The sequence below is a fragment of the Macaca thibetana genome, chromosome 6 (assembly GCF_024542745.1).
Source record: "Macaca thibetana thibetana isolate TM-01 chromosome 6, ASM2454274v1, whole genome shotgun sequence".
Classification (NCBI taxonomy): Eukaryota; Metazoa; Chordata; class Mammalia; order Primates; family Cercopithecidae; genus Macaca; species Macaca thibetana.
The window spans coordinates 97,313,045-97,336,211 of NC_065583.1; the positions used below are offsets into that span (position 1 = coordinate 97,313,045).

Here is a 23,167-nt window from a genome sequence, read left to right on the forward strand (position 1 = left end):
CAATTTTTGACTATCAACCATGACTTTTAATTCCTCTTTGCCAAACAGAAAATTGATGGTGGGCTAGCTCTATGTTATATACAATTCATATTTTTCAGCAATAATATTTATAATAATTTACACTCAGATTAACTAAAGTTAATCTTGCTTGCAAAGGAAAATCAATTTCAGACAATTCAATGTTTTTTTCTAATAAATATTAATAGGTATTTTAAAGTATAGGAGCATATATATTTTGATTTAACGTGAATACTCATTAATCTGTTATTAAATAATGACAATTTTCTAATGTATACACAAAAGTACAAGTCAGGGACTTGTAGTTAGTGTTTGGAAATGTGAAATATATTTATGTTCAATCTCAATATCTCTTTTTCTCTTTCTCTCTCCCCACTTCTCCCTCCCTTCACTTCTACCCCATCCTCATTTCACCTTTTCCTCTTACAGCATCAGATGAAGAAGAACCAACTTCAGCAGGTAAAGTTCCTATGTTATAAAGATATTTCTTATTTAATGTCATGCCTTTAATAATAGAGAGTCAACCTTTTGAATATTTTCTCAGATTTCAACCAGAAAACTGGCACAGGTTTGTTTGTTTATTTATTTACTTTTATATTTGCTGAGCCCACTATGCTGTGCCAGACTACATGATGTTGGTTAAGAGTTTTGAATAAAAGGAGAAAAGTCTTGAAATAAACTAATACAGAGGAAAACACAATACACAATAGCAGACTGACATTAAACAATAAGGAAAATTGGAAAATGAGAACATTGAGAAAAATACAGAAAAATAATACAATGAGTAGAATGATAAAATTAAAATTAAAAAAGAGGAAAATGGTAAAATAAACTTTGAGAAATACCTTTCATGAGAGAATACAGCACTGTCACATATATAACTGGCATCAGACATCCTCTTCACTAGGTTTAAGGGTAGAAACTATGTCTGCCTCATTCATTTTATTTTAAAAATGTAATTTTTACAATTATAATTTAATAATCCTGCAACTTGGCATCATGACTTAGTTCCTTATCCAGCTAATTAGTATTTATCAAACACAGGCTGTGGCCTGAACCATGTGCAATGAAGAATGCAAATGGTAGAATGCAAATGGTAGAGAACCACTTTCAACATGGTTCCAGGACAGTGAGACAGGTCAGAGAAATGCCAGAGAGACTAAAAACCAGACACAATTATGAGAATAAAATGGGAAGAAAAAGCTCACTTGATTAATTAATAAAAGACCAGACTAACATACCAACAACATCGGAAAAAAATAGAGTCAATCTCTGAGATGTAGGCAGTTCGTGGTTGGTCTGAACAGAAAAGACCTCAGCATTAGATGGATTCCTTTTAGTAATTGAGAAAAGGAGTTAGGCCTGAGAGACAAGAGCAGGAAGGGGCTCCTGAAATTAATGGTCAGAATGGTGCTTTCTTATATGGAAGGGGGGAAAATAGCCCAGTTATTGGAACTCAGATACAAGATAGGGTCAGTTCAATTCATAGACTCGACTTATTTCAACTAGCATGGCTTCATGACTTCTATCTCCATGCAAAACTGTACAAGGATTTTACCTGTACGAGTAAATGCAAAAGATCAAAGTTTCAGTGGAATAAAACAAAATAAATATCTTACATTTATCGGATAAATTCCAAGGATATATATAAATGTCATGTTGCATGGTACTCATTACAACTATAACTGCCTTTGAAATGGAATCAGAGATTCAGACAAACTCTCAATTGATGTTTCATTTTCATAATATTGTTAGATAGTCTATAACCTGATTTGGATAGGAACTCCTATCATATTTCTCCCACTCTAGGCAGTATTCTGTAGCCTGTTTTAGGACCAACCTAATCACATGACTCAATAGCCAACTCATCTGTTTTCGAGTTTCCTCTGCCTAGTTTCTGCTTTGTTTGCCCTGACTTTGAAGCTTTGCTGTTGTTAGTGTTGCCCAAAGACTCTGTCTGTGTGTCTGTCTATTGTGGTGTATTTTTTCTATATAGACAATCCATATACTTGACACATAATTCAAGCAAGACAGAAGTGTTTGTGGTTAAAAGTAAGGTTGCTCTCTCTTTATACCCCTAGTCTCTTAGTTTTCTTCCTGAGAGGCAACTCCTGTTAACTGTTTCTTGAGTCCTCTTCCAGAAAAACTCCAGGTCTGTGTTGTCCAATAGGGTAGTCACTAGCTACATGGGCTATTGAACACTCCATTGTTCCAAATTGAAATTTAATATAAGTATAAAATACACACTGGATTTCTTTATTGTTATTATTATTATTATTTTCACTTTAGTTACAGGGGGCACATGTGCAGATTGGTTACATGGGTATATTGCTTCTGGGTAGGGAGGATAGTATCCAATAGGTAGTTTTTCAACCTACACCCCCTTCCTCTCCTACACTCTCTAGTAGTCTGCAGGGTCTATTGTTCCCAGGTTTATATCCTTGTATGCTCAATGTTTAGCTCCTAATCATAAGTGAGAATATATGGTATTTAGTTTTCTGATACTGCATTATTTTTTTAATCATGGCATCCAGCTCCATCCATGTTGCTGAGAAGGACATAATTTCATTCTTTTTCATGACTGTATAGTATTCTGTAATTTATATGTATTACATTTTCTTTATCCAATCCACCATTAGCACCTAATTTGATTCCATGTTTTTGCTATTGTGAATAGTGCAGCAATGAACCTGAGTGCATGTGTCTTTTTGGTATAATGATATGTCTTCGTTTGAGTACATACCCAGTAATGGGATTGCTGGATCTTATGGTAGCTCTGTTTTAAGTTCTTTGCGAAATCTCCAAACTACCTTCTATAGTGGCTGAACTAGTTTACGTTACCACCAACAGTAAGTGTTCTCTTTTTCCACAGCTTTGCCAGCATCTGTTGTTTTTTGATTTTTTAATAATGTCTGACTGGTGTGAGATGGTATCTCGCTGTGGTTTTTGATTTGCATTTCTCTGTTAAGTGATGAGCATTTTTTCATATGCTTGTTGGCTTCTTGTATATCTTCTTTTCAAAAGTGTCTGTCTGTGTCCTTTGCCCATGTTTTACTGGGGTTGGTTTCTGCTTGTTGGTTTAAGTTCCTTTTAGATTCTGGATGTTAGACTTCTCTGGCTAGGACTTCCTCTGTCTGTATTTCTTAACTTTAATTGGACTTTCTCTTTGGGTGTCAATCCTTGACAGCAGCCATCATTTCCTAGCCCAATTCATTTTCATTTCTCCTGTCTGCTACCCACACCTTACTAAGTCGCCTGCCAAGCAGTGTTGATGCTATTACAAAATTATTATTTTGTATAAAGAAAGTGAATTGTAACCCAGTGTAAGCTGTATGTAAGTATAATGTAGCTATTTGTGTACTTTTCTTATTCTAAATCTATTTTCATAACTTCTCTGCTCACTAAGAAGATCTTTTTGTGAAATGCAACTGAACGTTTTTTCTTCAAAATACTCATCTTCCTCCAGAGTGATATGCACATCATAGAATTTAAATTATGTTTTAAAAATACTTTCATTTCTAGATATGAACAGATGTTTTTGTTGTGATTTTAGCATAGACTTTTAAAATAGAACAAACGTGCTCTTAAGGAATATTTAGCTACATAATTTCACATATGGATTATACTAACATTGAGAAAATGTGTCATTTAGTAAAGCAGACACTCCTTTTGTATAAAAAACAGACAATGGGAAACAAATGTTTTTCTTTTAATTTTATCAAGCTGTATAATAAAAAGAGTATATTAAAACATTTGGCAAAATATTATCAGATTTGCAAATAATTGATTTCATAAGGAATATGAATAATTATGAAAATTGGATTGAAATTTTTGAGTTCATTGTAGTATCTCTTGACCTGAATTTTTCAACACTTATTTTTTTAAAGCAATAGTTATTATCCTGTTCACTTATATTTTTTAGTAATCATATATATCAAATATATATCTTTAATTTATAGCTGTTATTCATAATATATTTATTACAACATTAATATTCTGTTTTCACTCTTATCTTCTTTCACCAACAGAATTGATGCAGAATGATATTTTCCAAGCTCAGATTTATTTTTATTGTCCTCTTTTAACTTATCTCTCTTCCCTGTTATTTCTCCATTTTGTTTCAGTTGTCAATGAAATGAAATCTTTTGTTTGCCAGAAAAAATATACGTTAATTCAGCTTTCACAAGTCCCCATATAATATCATTACCAGGTTCATACTCTTCCAGGTTGGACAGTGTCTCCTTCAAATATATATGTTAATTTCTATAAATTAAATATTTATTTTTCTAATTGGTGATAAGCCACTTCTCAAAGTAATGGTATAAATAATAAAATAAATAGGATTTTTTTCCTGCCAAAAAGTCACAGCATCCTGATTAATAGTTGTTAATGTATGAATTTTGAATTTTAAAATGATAATTTTTTGAACAAATCTATACATGACTTATCTAAAAATGTAAGTTCCTAGTGGATATTACCACTCAATCATACTATTTAGTAAACATTTTTAATGTATTGATATTATATGACAAATGTAGGTTGTTTTAATTCCATAGGCACACAGAGTTGGGTTAATTATAATTAAATAGTTATGATATATTATCATTGTTTATAACTATTTTTAAAGTAAATAATAGATATTTATCTTCAATAACATAGAATGAAAAACATCAGGAAGACAATAAATGAGAAAATTAGGGAGACATTAGTGTTTTATTTGTGTTATAATGCTAAAAAAATATGGATTTCTTCTTTACAATGGAATACAATTGATTTGCCTTATATTTTGAATTATTGAAAGACTGCCTCATTAAAACAGATAATTGATCCCTCCACTTTGTTCCCATGTTACTCAGATTATATTTAATAAAATAAATTTCAGAATGAAAATATTCTTATACTTTAGACAATCACATTCTGTCTTTGGTTATTTCTTCTTATGTACCCACATTCTTTTATTTGAACTTCTAAATTGCCTTGCAAATAGCAAGTGCTTAATCAGTGTTTTAAAATGTTGACTCGTAGAGGGGATGCATAATACATCATATCTGCATTTGTAATAGTAGGCATGCATCCCGTTATTGATTGTGAAGCATTGGCTTGTTAATCACTTTCAGTTCTGAATGTTCTGGTAGAATATATTAGCCTAAAAGACCATATTTTGTAACATCTGAGTTATGAGGACAGATTCACTTAACATCTGCTTCTTTAGCTACCAGAAGCTTCTTTTTATTTATCCTACTTGAATCTTACATTCAGATATTTAAGCATCTTGTTTTACTGAGTATAAAAACACATCAATGAACTATAGAGAAATTTCTTCAATCTGAGTTATATTTTAAGATGTAATTACAAACTAATGAGATTCACACTTTTAAAGCAGAAACTGCACCCCAAAATGCATCACTTTTAGAAGTGATATATTTAATCTAATTATATTGCTATTGCACAAATAATTTTTGGAAACTACTTTCTTGAAACTTCCTTCTGAATCTGCTTATGGGATTGCAACATCAACTATTATTTTATAGTCTCTGAACTGTGCTACTATATTTATCTGCCTTTGGTCTAATATATATGCCTTTAAAAACAAAGATTTGCAAATATTAAGAATGTGAGGGGGTATGAAATACAGATAAGATTACAACTTTGAAATTAACAACATTCACCTGAACATATGACATGTATTTTTGAAAGGTAAAATCAAATAACACCTTGAAACAAAGTTGTCGGTGATTGCTTTCCTTATTTTGCACAAATCCAATTTTCATTTAGCTTTTATTTAAGTTTTTCAATAGACACTTCATAAACTGACTATAACAATACTTATTTCTATCTCCTTTGAAGAAGAATAAGACATATAAATTTGAATATTGACTACTAAAAATAAACTATATAAAATATAATTAACTATAAGGTGTAGCAAATCAAGTTTATTGTCACAATTTCCTCATTGCTTTTAATTTATTTGGTCTTACTAGCTATAATTTTGAATATTTAGAAATATCATTCATTTATCACAAGGAAATCATTCATTCATCCCTCAAGGAAATCATTTAAAACAGGGCTGGGAATGGAAAATTAGTGGATGGGACCAAAATCACTTAGAAAATGACACAGTAGAGATCTTGCAGCTATACAGTAAGTCGGTGGTTAAAACGAATTAAAACCATAACTTATTGTTTTGTTCATATCACCTCAAATAAAAAGCTTGCATTTTATTTTTTCCCTCTTCTCTTGCCTAAGGGGAGGTTTTTAATTACTTTGGCAGTTTTTTAATACTACAAGTGGAACTGAGTTTGGATTTCTATAAAAGTACCTATTAATATTAGATTAACTCATATAATAATGAAAACATTAAAAAGGGAATTTTCAGATATATGTAAATGGTAAAAATATTTTGTTCTTTTTTTGTATAAATTTAAGATATACAATGTGATGTGTTAAATACATATATAGTAAAATGATTACTATAGTCAGAAAAATTTACATATCCATCACCTCATGTTGTTATCTTCGTGTGTGTTGTTAGAGCACTGACAATCTACTCTCTCAGCAAATTGCTATTATGTAATACAATATTAGTGTCATGGTACTCATATTGTGCATTAGATCTCTAGGCTTATTCATCCTACATAACAACTTTGTACCGTTTGACTTACATTTCCCCCATTCTTTATCCCCATCTCCAGTAACCACTATTCTACTCTATTTCTATGTATTCAAATTTTATTTTTTTTAGATTTCATATATAAGTGAGATCATTCAGCATTCTTCTTTCTGTGTCTGGCTTTTTAAACTTGGCATAATTCCTCCAGATTCATCTACATTGTCACAAATGGCAGAATCACCTTCTTTTATAAGGCTTAATAATATTCTATTATGTAAGTTTCTTATCTATTAATCAATGGACACTCAGATTGTTTAAAAGTTGGTTCCTACAAATAATGCTTCAGTGAACATGGGAGTGCAGATATCTGTATGATATTATTTGATCTGGGCATATACCCAGAAGAGGGATTGCTAGGTCATATAGTAATTAGATTTTTAATTTTTTTGAGGAACTTCCATACTATTTTCCATAATGGCTGCACCAGATTACATTCTCACAAAGAGTGTTCAAAGATTCCCTGGACCCTTGTCTTATATAACGTATAAAAATGAACTCAAAATAGATTGAAAACTTATAAGCTCTGAAAACATAAAACTCCTAGAAGAAAAAACTATAGAGGAATAGCCCCTTGACTATGATTTTTTGGATGTCACAGCAAAAGCTCAGGTAGCAAAAGCAAAAACAAACAAGTGGGACCACATGAGTCTAAAATTTTTCTGCACAACAAAGGAAACAATCAAGATAATAAAATGACAGCCTGCAGATTGTGAGAAGATATTTGCCATATATCTGGTAAGGGATTAATATCCAAAATACATAGAAAACTCACATGAGTCAATTGCAAATAGAAAAACAAACCAGTTAAAAAGTGGGCAAAGAATCTGAATAGACATTTCTCCAAAGAAGACATGAGAATGGCAATAGATGTATGATAAGGTGCTCAACATCACTGAGTGAAATTCCAGTGAAGACCATAATGAGATGGCACCTCACACACGTTAGGATATCAAAAAGATAATCCTTTTGACAATCATATTAAAACATAAAAATACAAAAGCCATAGTGTTCTTCATATATTTATAAAGTTAAAATTATTGTAATTTACTTAAATGTAAAGCTGTGTATGTGACGTCTTATCAGTTCATTCCAACTGGTAGTGATGATAGAGATCACTGGACATAGTAGCTGATAAAATATTTATTATGAATTCTGTGATGTCCATAGAGATGAAGAAAATGGTGATTTGGCATACCAATGCATTCATACATTCACCAGTTCCTTTAAATTTTTAATATTTTAATCATTTAAATTACTAGCTTTGACATTGAAGAAGTATACCTAAGAACAATACTATTTTCATATACAAAGGTTAATAATAGAATATGGGCTAGCAGTAGTAAAGAGTTGAAGCTGTGGTTTTATATTAGCAAGTTAAAAGTCATTCATAAAACAAATACGTATTTTGTGTATACACACAGGATACAGAGTGATTAGATATTTTCTCTAACTTTTGAAATATTTAATTTTAGTTCCACAAAAACATCATTTCTGTTTATGGTGAATTTTTTATTTTCTTAACTATGCTACAGATATCTTTCAGATTTCTTTCTCATTTTCTTGTGGAGTTTAATTTGGCATGGCTGACTATGCTCAATTTATTCTATAACTCATGCATTTTGAAAATAAATGATATTTTATCACATTATTTTCTAATGAGCAAGAGTTGTTTGTGCATTCTGATTTTAGTATTTTATTTCCTTGGGGTCTGAAATAGAACTTCACATTCTCATTTTTGTTTGCCTTACATTTGTTACAAATTTATCTCCTGTTTTATACATAAATGCATATTTTCCCTCTAGTGCCTGGAGGAACTTTACTAATTGTTTTATTGAGTATATTCTTGTTCATAAATATACTCTAATCAGGCTCAAATATTAAAACCTAATATATAAAAACCAAAAAAATGCTACAATATTTAAAAATCAGATAGAAGTAATTATTCGTAGATTCTCAGAGGAACAGGGGAAAAAAATCACTGCTTCTAAAGATGTGACTTTGGTCAGTTTACTAAGACAGTAGTGGAAAGACCAAATAGTGCTTACATTTCCTTTTTTTTTTAAACAAAATTAAACTTCCTTCTTGATAGATGTGTGATAGTGATGTTTACCTGTGAGACAAATAATTGTAATTTAAGTTCCTGTTATATGTGTTATTTCATATTTTTACTAAAATAAACTTTGCTGTAGAACAGGATCATGGTGCCAGTAGGGACTTTGGAAAATTGTATACACATCTTTCTCTTTAGACAAGTGGAAGAATTAAACTATCACAAGAGTGAAAAATAGTATCTTTACATCTTGACATACATATCTATGAATGTAGTTGTATAATCCATCATCTTTCCCCCAAACTGTAAAATCAGAGTTAGCATAAACAATTAAAATAATAAAATCTTATTGTTATGTAAAATTTAAATCTCTCATGGTACCGCCTTAAAACCATTATATTTTCAGTTACAGATGTTAATATCTAGCAATACATATATTCAAAAACAGTTATTATGTATTGTGACCTGATTCCTTAGTTCTAGGTAACAGAAAATTCAATTTAATATAGATTAATATAGATTAAATAATAACTCACGCAGAGTTGAGAACAGTTGGCTCAATGATATTACTAAAAGTCTGGTTTCTCTTCTTCTTTTCCAATATTTCTGTTCTATCTTCTGTGGCAGAAAATTTATCTTAGTAGTAACACTGGTTTCTCCATGGCTGTAATATGTCTGCCAACAGCTACTGTGGCCATATGCATCCTTATGCACGACCAGAGAGGGCACAAAAATGCTTTCAAGGCAAGAGTCCTGAGATCACTCTGACTGGACAGACTTAGATCCCTTCTGTTTATCTTGAAAAAGTCAGCCAATCAAGATTGTCCCATGGAGTATGAGATTTATTTTAGCTTTCTTTGAAGATTATGAGCTATGTGACTAAGGTGTGGGTACATGAACAAAAATGAGGGTACTCCTTAAGAACAGAATCAGAGAAATGCACACTAGGTGACCAATCAACGAAGCCAATTGGAAATGATGGTTATAACATCTCTTTGTCACTTTAACTACCTTCATGGTTATTTTTCTATACATTGCTATGTTTTTCATCCTATTTTATAAAAACTATGAGACCCTGAGAATCTGATTATTGAAAACTAAATTTGATGTACATCTCAATAATACTAAAATGTATATTCATATGTGCATTGTCATGCATTGTAACCTTTAAAATCCCAGCTTCACCATAGCCTTTATTTTATCTTGTTCTATATAAACATTTTCAAGTGTGCCAAAACTGGATGTGCACTATCTGTACTGAACTGATCTGTATTGAACTGATCTTTTAATTCTTTTAAGTTTTAATTTTAGTGGGTTCATAGTAGATGTATATGTTCATGGGAAATATGAGATATTTTCATGAAGGCATACATTTAGTAATAATCCCATCACAGAAAGTGGGGTATCCATCTTCTCAAGCATTTACCCTATGTGTTAGAAATGATCCAATTATATTCTTTTAGTTATTTTTAAATGTGCTATAGATTATTGTTGACTGCAGTTACCCTGCTGTGCTATTCAACTCTAGATCTTATTCATTCTATCTACCTATATTTTTATACTCATAAACCATCCCCACTCCCCACCCCCCTGCCCCCTGTACTACCCTTTTTAGCCTCTGGTAACCATCATTCTATTCTCTATCTCTGTAAATAAGTGCTCCTGTAAATAAGTGAGAATATGCAAAGTTTATCTTTCTGTACCTGGCTTATCTCATTTAACATAATGATCTCCAGTTCCATCCATGTTATTGCAAATGACAGGATCTCATTCTTTTTTATGACTGAATAGTACTCCATTGTTCATATGTACCACACTTTAAAAATCCATTCATCTGTAGATGGACACTTAGTTTGCTTCCAAATCTTGGCTGTTGAGAATTGTGCTGCAGTAAACATGGGAGTGCAGCTGTCTCTTCGATACACTGATTTCCTTTCTTTTGGGTATATACCTAGTAGTGGGATTTCTGGATCATCTGGTAGTTCTGTTTTAGTTTTTTGAGGAAACTACAAATTGTTTTCTGTAAGTGGTTGTACTAAGATACATTCCCACCAACAGTGTATAATACAAGGGTTGCCTTTCCTCCACATCCTCACTGTCATTTATAATAATATTGCCTATATGTTGTAATTTTGATTTGCATTTCTCTGATGATCAATGCTACTGAGCACCTTTTCATAGACCTACTTGCCATTATCATTTGTCTCAAGAATTTTTAAAATTTCCTTCTTAATTTCTTCATTGACTCAGTAGTCATTCAGGAACATTTTGTTTAATTTCCATGTATTTGTGTAGTTTCCAAAATTCCCCTCATTATTGACTCGTATGGTCTTGGATACTATGCAGAAGAACTCTCGGGATCTCTTCCCCTACTTTCTCCCAAACAAAAGGAGTCTCTCTCTCTGTTCTGAGATGCCTGGAGCTGGAGTAGGGGTGACACAAGCACCTCTGTGGCCACCAACACTGGGATAGCACTGGGTCAGACCTGAAGCCAGCACAGCCCTAGATCTCACCCAAGGCCCACAGTAACCACACTGCCTGGCTACCTCCTGTGTTTGCTAAAGGCCTTAGGGCTCTACAATCAGCAGGTGACAAAGCCAGCCAGGCTTGTGTCCTTTGCTTCAGGGTGGCAAATTCCCTCCTGGTCCTGAGGTACTCTCTTCTGCTGTGGCTGAGCTGGCACAGAAGGCACAAGACAAAGTCCTTCCCACTCTTTCCTCCCCTTTCCACAACAAGCAGACTCTCTCCCCATGGCCACCACTGCCCCAGGCTCACAGTGAGTACTGCCTGGCTATAGCCAATGTTCATTCCAGGCCCCAGGGCCCTTCAGTCGTCAACTTGTGGTGAGTGCTGTCAGGCCTGGGACACTCCCTTCAGGGCACCAGTCTCCCCTCTGGTCTATTACAGGTCAAGAAACACTGTCCAAAAGCCACGGCCTGGAATTGGGCTCTCAGGAGCCTGCTTGGTGCTCTGCCCAACTGTGGCTGAGCTGCTACCTAAGCTGATTTTTGGTTCTTATGTTTGCTTTGTTGTGTGGATAGTTGATTTGGTGTTCTTGCAGGGAGGACAATTGGTGGAGGCTTCTATTCAGCCACTTCACTCCGCCTCCACCCCCAATCTTTTCTTTTTAAACTTTAATGATTGGTTTCTATAGGAACAACTAAATTTACTCAGCCTTATTTCTGAGGAACTGCTTACTATAATCCTTCTCTCTCACATTTTAAAAACTGACAAAATTGTTAAACTGCATTGTCTAGAACATTCCTAAGAGTATTAAATACTGTCATTAGTTATGTTAGGTTGATATTATCTTATTAGATATAAAAATGACATACAGCCAAAACACAATAATTTTATCTTTAAAATAGAGAATAACCATTCAAATTTAGTCAAATTTTTAAGCTTGGGAAAAAAGTGACTTAATATTTGTTTATATGTTGCTGCAGCATTAAAAATTCAACTTTTTAAAACTTGTGTTATAATGTTGAAAGATAGTCCTAGAGGTGTAAATCAAATTTTGATTAAATGTCTTTTGAAATTTCGTAATTTTCTTTTCATTTTGAATTATTAATACTTAGATTTTGTGCTGTTGACCTTTAGAATGCTAGAAGACAAGCCAGAAATTAAACCCAAAGTAACACCAAGCACTGGAAAAGCATCAAAGTTAAAAAAGTAATAAAGATACCATTATTCATGGGAATAAAATTATATAAATGGGAAATGATTTAAAAAGGAAAAGAGTTTATCTCTCAGGGTTATACAGTTCTCCAGAGAAACAGAACCAAAAGGATGTGTGTGTGTGTGTGTGTGCATGTGTGTGTAATAGATACATGGGTAAGTAGATTTATTTTAAGGAATTGGCTTATGTGATTGTGAGTGCTGGCAAGTCTAACATGTATAGGGCAAAGAAGCTGGAAATTCAGGGAGGATTTCTGTGTTAGACTCTTGAGGCTCCTCTTCTCAGGGAAATCAGTTTTTGCTCTTAAAGCCTTCAGCTCACTGGATGAGACCCAACTCTATTAGCAAGGGTCATCTTTTTTACTTAAAGACAACCGGCACTTTGGGAGGCCGAGACGGGCGGATCACAAGGTCAGGAGATCGAGACCATCCTGGCTAACACGGTGAAACCTCGTCTCTACTAAAAAATACAAAAAACTAGCCAGGCGAGGTGGCGGGCGCCTGTAGTCCCAGCTACTCGGGAGACTGAGGCAGGAGAATGGCGGGAACCCGGGAGGCGGAGCTTGCAGTGAGCTGAGATCCGGCCACAGCACTCCAGCCTGGGTGACAGAGCAAGACTCCGTCTCAAAAAAAAAAAAAAAAAAAAAAAAAAAAAAAAAAGACAACCGATTGTAGATATTAATCACATCGACAAAATATGTTCACAGAAATATCTATATTAGTATTGGACCAACAAGTTGGGCACCATAGCCTAGCCAAATTGACATGTAAAATTTAACTATCACAGAGAACCAGAAAAAATATAAACACAAACTATTTTATTTACCAAAGAATGTGTTTCAGAGAAAATAGATTGAACATTATTTCCAATGTTTAATCACAATTAATGTTGGCCTCTATCTGTGCAGACTTAGACTTAGAGGTTTCTTTAATTTCTAGTCCTCCCTGCATTAGCTGGATTCATCTTTAAGAGCATCTCCATTTGCCTGAATAATTTTTTTTTGGCTGTCCTTGGATTTACTCCAATGTTAAATCTTACATGAGTATGGAGAGGTATTTACTTACTATTATGGAGATTTCCTGGCTCAGGGAAGACATTCAACTTTCTGGATAGGATGGATAGGATAAAACGCCATGGGCCTTCAGGTCTGCAACTTCAGGGGCTTTTGTCTTCTGACAAATAGCTGTCTACTGTCTATGAAGTATTTTCTTTCTACAAGTTAACTTTTCCTCCTCTGTAAAATGGGACAATAAGGGCACCCACCTTAGAGGTTTGCTGTAAAGATCGCACTCAACAATACACGTAAAGAGCTCATCGCAGTGTTGCTCATCCTGTAATAGGGACTGCACAGGAAATCTAAGCTACTATTTTTCCTGTCATTATTCTCTTTGCTGTTTGCCGTATTAATATTGTAATTTTGATTATGATTTTTTTTTTTTTTTTTTTTTTTTTTTTTTTTTGAGATGGAGTCTCGCTGTGTCTCCCAGGCTGGAGTGCAGTGGCGTGATCTCGGCTCACTGCAAGCTCCGCCTCCCGGGTTCACGCCATTCTCCCGCCTCAGCCTCCCAAGTAGCTGAGACTACAGGCACCCGCCACCTCGCCCGGCTAGTTTTTTGTATTTTTAGTAGAGATGGGGTTTCACCATGTTAGCCAGGATAGTCTTGATCTCCTGACCTCATGATCCACCCGCCTCGGCCTCCCAAAGTGCTGGGATTACAGGCTTGAGCCACCGCGCCCGGCCTGATTATGATTTTTTTATTCCGTCAATATGCAGAGGCCTCTCTGTAGAGTATTTTGCTTAATTTTCACAGTTAACAAATACTGCATATATAGAATTTAAAGAGGAGAACAAGCGTATGAAGAAATATGTGCAAGGTTACGTAGTAAGCAAGTAACAGAATCAGGATTCAAGTTCAAGCTTCTCTGGAAAAACTGGTGCTTATCTTACAGCAGCAAACTCAGCCTTTTTATTCATTTCTAAAGAGTTTTAAATGTCATATATTTCTTGTAATTGTAAAAGTTATATAGAGTTATTCAACTTTTTGTTATGCATATATTATAAAATTATACATTATAATATGTGCAAAACTTTATATATTATTTTAAATGCCTCTCTGATCACTACAGCAGTTTATGAATCACATAAACATTGTGGAAAAGAATAAAATAGGAAATGAAAATCTCCCTGACTGCCTTCATCCATTTTACATACTTGCATTAAAAATATATATTCTGCCTTAATCTAGCTCCTCTTACAGGCTTCGTGTCAATGGCTTAAGCCAAAATCGTTAAGGTCTATTTTGATGACACCCTCTCTCTACATTTAGTCCGCCAGGTCTTTTTAGCTTCATTTTAAAAATATATCCAAACTCTAAAAAAATAGTCCAAGGCAGCATCTTCTCACTCATGGATTTGCTGGTACTCTAGGCCCCTCTTCAGTCTCTTCTCAAAAAAGCTGGCAGCTTGATTCTTTTACAAGGCTGTGAGCACCCATCATTAGTTATTAGTCATTAGTTATTATGACTCTTCTGCCCAGGTCCTCTAGTACCTCTCATCTGGCCCTGATGAGACATAAACCCTGGACACATTGTTCTTATAGGCAGGGCTTGGCACTCACAGGTGGGTTGCCTGAAGGACTTCTCTTGCATGTATCTGCATGACTACTCAGTCACATCCTTCATGTCTTCACATGAAGGTGCATTCTCAGAGAGACCTTCCTTTGTCTCTAAAAAGTTCACATGTTCTCCACTTTGTCAGTCTTTTGCCTGCATATGTTTAATATTATTAATGTTGTTTTTAAAATATCTGCCCATCTTACTTATGTAACTTATTTATTTCTGTCCAGGCTAAATAAAAACTCCTAAGGGCTGGCATATTTTTTGTCTATATTTGTTCATGACTGAATCCCCTCCTTCTAGAACAAGTGTTTGATACGTAGTAGATGCTTCATAAATATTTGTTGTATGTTCAAATTAATGAATAAATTAAGCCATACAGATTTTATGCTGACTTTATTGCATTATTAACTCAAGAACACACATAGGGCCAGGTGCGGTGGCTCATGCCTATAATCCTAGCACTTTGGGAGGCCAGGGTGGGCGGATTGCCTGAGCTCAAGGAGTTCGTGACCAGCCTGGGCAACACAGTGAAACCCCGTCTCTACTAAAACATAAAAGAAATGGCCAGGTGTGGCAGCATGTGTCTGTAGTTCCAGCTACTCCAGAGGCTGAGGCAGTAGAATTGCTTGAACCTGGGAGGTGAAGGTTGCAGTGAGCCGAGATTGCACCACTGTACTCCAGCTTGGGTGACATACAAGACTCCATCTCTCAAAAAAAAGAAAAAAAGATCACACTTACTTCTTCCTTATAGGATGATACAAAGAGAGGGATGATGATAGATATATTTGCAAATAGATGAAATAAATAAAAGGAGAATCCCAATAATTTGATAAGAATATTAAAGATGCTGTAAATTACAGGCAACTGTCCTTGTCCATGGGTTTCCCATCTAGGGATTCAAACAACCATATATTGAAAATATTTGAACACAAAAGACAATAAAATAATACAAAATATAAATAGGAAACAATAGAGTGTAACAACTATTTACATTGTATTAGGTGTTAGAAGTAACCTAGAGATGATGTAAAGTGTGGGGGGAGATATACATAGGTTATATGCAAATGTTATGCCATTTTATATAAGATACTTGAACATCTGAGGATTTTTATCTCCCTGAGGGTTCCTGGAATCCATCCCCCACAAATACTGAGGGACAATTGTATTATTTAAATTCCTTGGCAGAAAAAATCCATTACATTGATCTTTGTTTTTCTGCTTTTGCTGCAGTAGAAGAAAATTACTTTTGCTTAGTAATTCTTTCAGTGTGGTGTTGTAACAATGGCAACGATTTAGCCATTGTTAGTAATCACTGGCAGGAAACCGCAGCAGTGATTTTAAGACATCTCAAATATGATAACCACCATCATCTAATGCTGGGTATGGGTAAAAGAGTCAGAAAGGTTAAGGGAGGTGGTGGATCAGAGGACAGCACTGGTCATGTCGGGGGAAGGGGCAAGCCTGCACATCCACTTGGCTTCCTAAGTTTGAGGTCCACAAGGAATTAGGAAAGGATCTGCAATTTCTTTATACAATAACTACCTCATTATTGCATTGTTATTCATGTCTCATTAAGCTCACAGACATCTTCAAGTAATTTATTTTCAAGATTACATGGAGAGAATTTTTTAAACCTTTAAGTAACATATTTAAAAATAAAATAAAACATACCTGGGTATAGTGTTCTTATGAGATACCTTTTTTTAAGAAAATATATTTATTTGAAGTAGATCTTCAACTGCTAGAATTCAACAAGATTTAGATATGTTTCGTATCTATTCACCTGTTTTGTTCTTTCTTTAGATGTAAATCTAAATAAAAAAAAATCTAGGGTTTTAATCCAGTTTTTAAAATGTTACAACATTATTGGTTGCTTTTAAAGCTTTGCTAGAAGCTCTTGAAAAAGAATGAGCTATACATTTCTCAATAATAAAAACAAAGAATTAAAACCACTGTACAGATTAGCCAATGGTTTTTGCCAAAGCTTGAGATGTTCTTTAAAGGACAACTTAAGACTGAGGACCTTTGAAACTATTACATTTCATAATTTAGTGTTTAAATGTGTCAGGAGGAATTGTGCAAGTACTCAGCTACTAAGTAAAATGAAACTAAAATAAGACAAATTATAAACAGAATGGTTAGGGATTTATTTTTTCCAGAAACATTTTAGCATTCTGCATCTTTGTTGTCTATCTTAACACAAGGAGTTAGTTTTACTAAGTCTTATTTATAAGATCATCAAAAAAACACTGAAAACACTGATCAATGTTAAGTTCCTACAGAATGATAATCACCAGCCTGATATTCTGTAGCCAGAATGCTCAAGCAAGTTGTCGTACTTTTAAAATTTCTGAGAATTTATAGAGCTGTTAGAAGAGGAAGATTAGCATATTTTTAAGTTACTTGAATTTTCAAACTGTGATTTTATTTTTTATTTTTTTGTCTTCTCTATTTGTTTCACCAAATGACTCTAGTGTTCTTGGACACTTTGGTGGGTAGTGGTAGGTTAAGAGTTAAAACTATTAATTCACACTTAATTGTATTCTTATTCTGGAAATGACAGAACCAATAAAAACTGTTCCCTTAAGGCATTCTTTCCTTCCCCTCCATGAAACCTGTGCCTGGTTTTAATATCCTATCACATCCATGCTTCTTCTCTCTAGGAGGCAGGGCAGTCTCCTCTATTCCAGGTCACACATGTTGTGCTTATTCTCACCCCAAAGCTTTAATCCAGGCTTGTCTATCTGGAGTGCGCTTTCCTTTCCCTTTCAGATCTCTGCAACGTATCCAGCCTTTTACACACCTCTCATCTTAGATCTTCTGTTTCCTGTAACCCACATTGATTTCTCACTTTGCAGTTCTCACTTGTGTATCTGTTAGGAATGTTTTTCTGTGGTAGGTAACTGAGAAGTGACTGGGAAGGAGTCCATTCTCTGTGAGATCCCAGAATCTCCACTAATTTCTCCCAAATAAATCATATTTCTGTGAGTATGAAAGAAGGAATAGAACAGAGGTTGGAGAAGCAGTCATTTCTATCCCTATAGGGATCTGAATTCCTTCATTATGTACTGGATGCGATTGGAATGGTATCTTCACCTGTAATAGGAACTCATTCTCAACTGGACTCTTCCTTCCATTGCATTTCCAGCAATGCTGAAGACAGAATCAGGGATCAATACCTGTGCAGTATCAATAGATAAATACCCATAAAAATAACATCATGCTCTTTGGGATCATACAGCAACAGAGAGAGAGAGAGAGAGCAAAGTCACAGTGGAGAGAAAGAGAGAGGAAGAGAGAGAGAGCGCACAATCAAAAGAGCACAGCAGTTTCAATTATACAAAATATGGAAACTGTGTTGTAGGATCCTTATGTAGACACCATACCCATTTGGATCTGTGCAAATTACAGTCATGTCAGTCACATTTTCTGATTTATATCATCTTCTAATCGCTTTGACTGTCTACAGCTGTATTCGTTTCCTGAGACTGCGCTAACAAATTTCCACAACCTCTGTGGCTTAAAACAACACTCATTTAATTCTCACAGTTCTGGAGGCTAGAACTCTGAAGTCAAGGCATAATCCAGGCCATGCTCTCTCTGAGGGTTCTAGACGAGAATTTTTCCTTGTCTCTTTTAGTTTGTGTTGGCTGTGGGCATCCCTTGACTTCACTGACTTGTGACCTCTTCACTGCAATTTCTGCCTCCGTCTTCACATCACCTTCTCCACTTTTGTCGGTGTCTTTTCTCCTGTTTCTTAGAAGGACACTTGTTATTGGATTTAGGGCCCATCTGGGTAATCTAGGATGATCACATCTCAAGATCCTTTCCTTAGTTCATTTGTGTTGCTGTAAAGAAATACCTGAGGCTGGGGAATTAATTAAGAGGTTTATTTGGCTCATAGTTCTGAAGGTTGTACAAGAAGCATAGTGCTGGCATCTGTATCTGGTAAGAGCCTCAGACTACTTCTATTTATGGTGACAGGCAGAGGGGAGCAGACATTACAGGGAGAGAAAGGAGAGGAGAGACAGGAGGAGGTGCTAGTCTCTTTTCAACAACCAGTTATCCCAGATACGAATAGTGAGGACTCACTCCTGCACACCAAGCCATTTATGAGGGATCTGCTTCCACATCCCAGACACCTTCCACCAGGTCCCACCTCAACACTGGACATAAATTTTAACATGAGACTTGGCATGGCCAAATAAACCATATCTAAACCATAGAAGTCCTTAAAATAAGTACATCTGTAATGAGACTTTTTCAGGTAATGTAATATTCACATGTTCCAGGGATTTGAACATGAATATATTCTGGTGGTGGGGGAGAGGGCAGAGCACCATTCAAGCTACTACAATAGCAACAGTAGTTGTACTAAATAAATGTGCAATGAATTAGGTTGGCTCTGCCAAAATATTTTTAAGTAAATAAACATATTGTATAATGAAATATTCATAAGGATGGTGGAATATTTACTTTTGCAGCCCTCAAATTTTGCATTTCTGGATGAAAAAGTGATTATAAAATATAATGATGAAATCATAGTCTATTCAATGAAAAAGGATAGATATCATACATAAAGCCTAAAGATATTTTCAAAACCTCAGCCAATACAGTTCAGTAAGGATGGAGCTAACTTTGATTTCAGTGGAAACTCTGTGTGTTCTAAGAAGTGAGTTATGGGTAAAAATTTAGGCAGCAACTATAATTTATATTACTTTAAACTTATATATGCTTATATATATATATTTTTAATTCTGGAGAGAGGTAAAACAGATAAGCAATATTTTAAGCACATTATAAGGTCATTCCTTTTTATTTTAAAGAAGCAAAAGTTATATTCACAAATTTATTCTTAAATATTTTAACATAGTCTTATAATTACTTGATGTTATACAGTTTGTCCAACTTTAATTCTAGATTTATTTATTTATAAAAGCAATAAAATATACAAAACATGAGATTACAAAAAACTAAAATACACTTATTTAATCCAGTCAGTTTAGTTAGAGTAACACAGCATTCTAAAACATAAAATTAAACCTTACTTTATTTTCATTTCAGTATTATCAGTTATTAGCAGATAAAATCAACTCATTATGGATTATCTGTTTTGAATGAACAACAAATATTTACTGTAGTCGATAAAAACAATGATTTGTCCAAATTCGTTTTAGCAATTTGGAAGCCAAATTTTAATTTTGTTATTTCGAACACATGAACTTTTAAACTTTTACTATTTAAATTTTTGTTTTAATGCTAATTTTAACCTGTAAAACTTGTTAAGTGAATATACTTTTCTTACTTTGAAAATTTTCTTTAAAGAGGATAGTGATAAAGGGTGAATTAGAATGTGCTTTGAAACAAGTCTAAGCTCTTTCCAGATTCAGGTAACAAGAGCCAGGTGTCTCAGTGTGATATAGAAATGACCCCTGGGAAATCATCATGTTTAGTAACTTAATGGATAGAACAGAAAATGCCAGTAGATTGCTGTGAAAAATATGTCAAGGAAACATTTTTACAGAATTTATTTCATTTTATTTACCAGTGAACTGGATACTCAATAAATTTGTGTATTTCTATTGCTCAGTGTTACAGCACTGCCAACTTTTCTACCCCATTATTGATATAAGTTGAGAATAGCCTTTCTGTTCACCATCTGTCATGAAAGAGTCAAGATTTTCAAGTCGACACAGGTTATTTACATGATTTTAAATATTTTGGCTATTGCACATTTCATATCACTTCTGTCATAGAGATACGGAGTCTTTCACAATGACACATCTGGCTTCATTGTTTTTCTGGCTTCTTATCACATGACTGTCCATCATTATTTTTATTTGTTATTTAAATGTTTCTAGTTTATTTAATGTATTTTAGGGGTGTCTAAAATCCACACAGAAAAGTGGAATATATATTGGTACAAACATATATATATATATATAAAATTAGAAAGTTACTATTTATTTTAGCCTGGCATGGTAGCTAACAGCTGTAATCCCAACACTTTTGAAGGCCTAAGCGGAAGGATCACTTGGGCCCAGGATTTTGAGACTAGCCTGGGCAACAAGGTGAGACCCTATCTCTACAAAAAAAAAAAAAAAAAGAAAAAAAGAAAAAAATAATTATCCGGGGCATGGTGGCATGTGCATGTAGTCCTAGCTACTTGGGAGACTGAAGCTGGAGGATTGCTTGTGCCTGGGAGATCAAAGCTATGGTGAGCTGTGATTGCATCACTGTGCTCCAGTCTGGGCAACAGAGCAAGACTCTATCTCAAAAAGAAAAAAAAAAAAGTTACTATTTTAGTTATCAAGGCTGCTTACAGGAAACATTACATTTAAAAATTATACAAAAACAGCATTTCGTTTTTAGGTCATGTGGCTTTTTTTTTTTTTTAAATATTGGCCTTGGGCCAATTAACTTATGCTTATAAGTGGGCATAATTGAAAGAAAATTTTAAGAACTATTTTGAGATCACTAATACGTTACTTCAAAGTGGATGGAGCAGAAGACTTTGAAGGATAATGACATCACAGTCATAAGGAGCCTGCTGAATATCCGAGTTAATTGGAACTCAAGCAGAGAAGGGATGAACAGGTTGTACGTATACCTAGATATGGAAAATAATTGGATAGTGCCTAAGAATGGGCATTTGATAGGCATGAAAATTTTATAATTTTTAAAAAGTGAAATAAATTTTTATTTAAATAAAGAAAAGGCTGGATATCAATGACATGGAACTATATTATAAAAATGTTAATTATCTTGATGGCAGAAATTCAATTTTATTTTTAAACTACATTTGATGAGAATAAAGGAAAAGTAAATAATATCTGTGCTAATTATAATCAGAGTAGACAATGTTCAAAATATTTTAATTTTAAAATTGGCTGTGTCCTGTTTTTAGTTTTGAGGGATATACAGTGGACATTATTCCCTAAAGTATATGAGAGTAAATTTGACTAACTATAAATCATAGTTTTTACTTGGAAACTGACAACAACTTTCTAATGAAAAAATTAAATTAATTCTGATTATGTTGGTTAAGTTTGTTCACTAAATGACCAATAAATGTTGTAAACATTCTTCACTTAGGTGAAGTTGTATTTGAAGTTTTGCTTTCACTAGCTTTTTAAGAATAAAAGTAATACAAGTACAAAACAACAAAAGTGGAGACCCCTGTGGGACAAATAGGTAAATCAAACGCTGTTTTCTAATAATAGAATCAGTACCTGCAAGAATCGTTGATTGCTAAGGATTGGCAAAAGCATATAGTAGTCCAAAATTTTTTTTTTAAATGTTTCTACAGATGTGATATATACCTTTGTTACTTAAAATGTTGCCTCTCTTCGGATATAGTTAATAGAAAAAGTGCAAATATTTTCTCTTAAGTAATTTTTCCTTAGAGAAATGTTGACATTTTCTAAAAGTAAAGAGTATTGTCTTATTATGAGTCTAAAAATGAGATAAGCCCATGACCTAAAGTTCTTAACTGCCACTTGTGTGAGAACAACGCTTCCATTATATTACAGATTTTATAATAGTCACTCACCTATGTGACCTTTCAATTAAATTATTGGAGTTCATTCTAATTCAGGATTTCCCTGAAGATCACTTGAATGTTCATCCCGTTCAGAGGTTCCCATGCATCTCATTAAACATTATGACCCATCAGGAACGTGTGTTGCTGGCACACCAACATCAGCCCTGAGATTCCAATTGCTTTTGAGAGCAATCTGTGGAATTAATTTACCTGTATGACTTAGTCGTGTTAAGGGGTTCATTCAACATCTGTTGGGTCATCTTTGCTGGAGACTTTTTCTATCTGAAGAAATTTAAAAAGTATTCCTAATGATACTTAATTCTTTGGATTCTAATTTAGGCAAACATGAGGTGTAGTGCTCATAAAATGCCTCATCTTTGAGATTTGTTCAGTTTAACAGCCTACAGAATATCAATATATCAGAAATGAAGTAATTTTCAGCTTTTGCCTCTCAGAAGTTATCCATTTGGAAGCAAAATTAAATAGTTTGAAGATGATTAATCTAGTTAGTTTTCTCTGGAGCATTCAACATGAACAACAATCCGTTACTTCTTGATATTTTCCCCGTTGGCCTCAGTGGCACCTATTG

General features: G+C 34.1%; 1 protein-coding gene across 1 annotated transcript in view; it reads left to right on the forward strand.

Annotated features, from left to right (window-relative positions):
• Positions 1 to 23,167, forward strand: part of EDIL3 (EGF like repeats and discoidin domains 3) — a 456,634-nt gene that overhangs the window by 162,352 nt on the left and 271,115 nt on the right. The window contains exon 3 of the mRNA XM_050795163.1: positions 448 to 477. Coding sequence (XP_050651120.1) covers positions 448 to 477 — 30 coding nt within the window. The remainder of the gene's footprint in view (positions 1 to 447; positions 478 to 23,167) is intronic.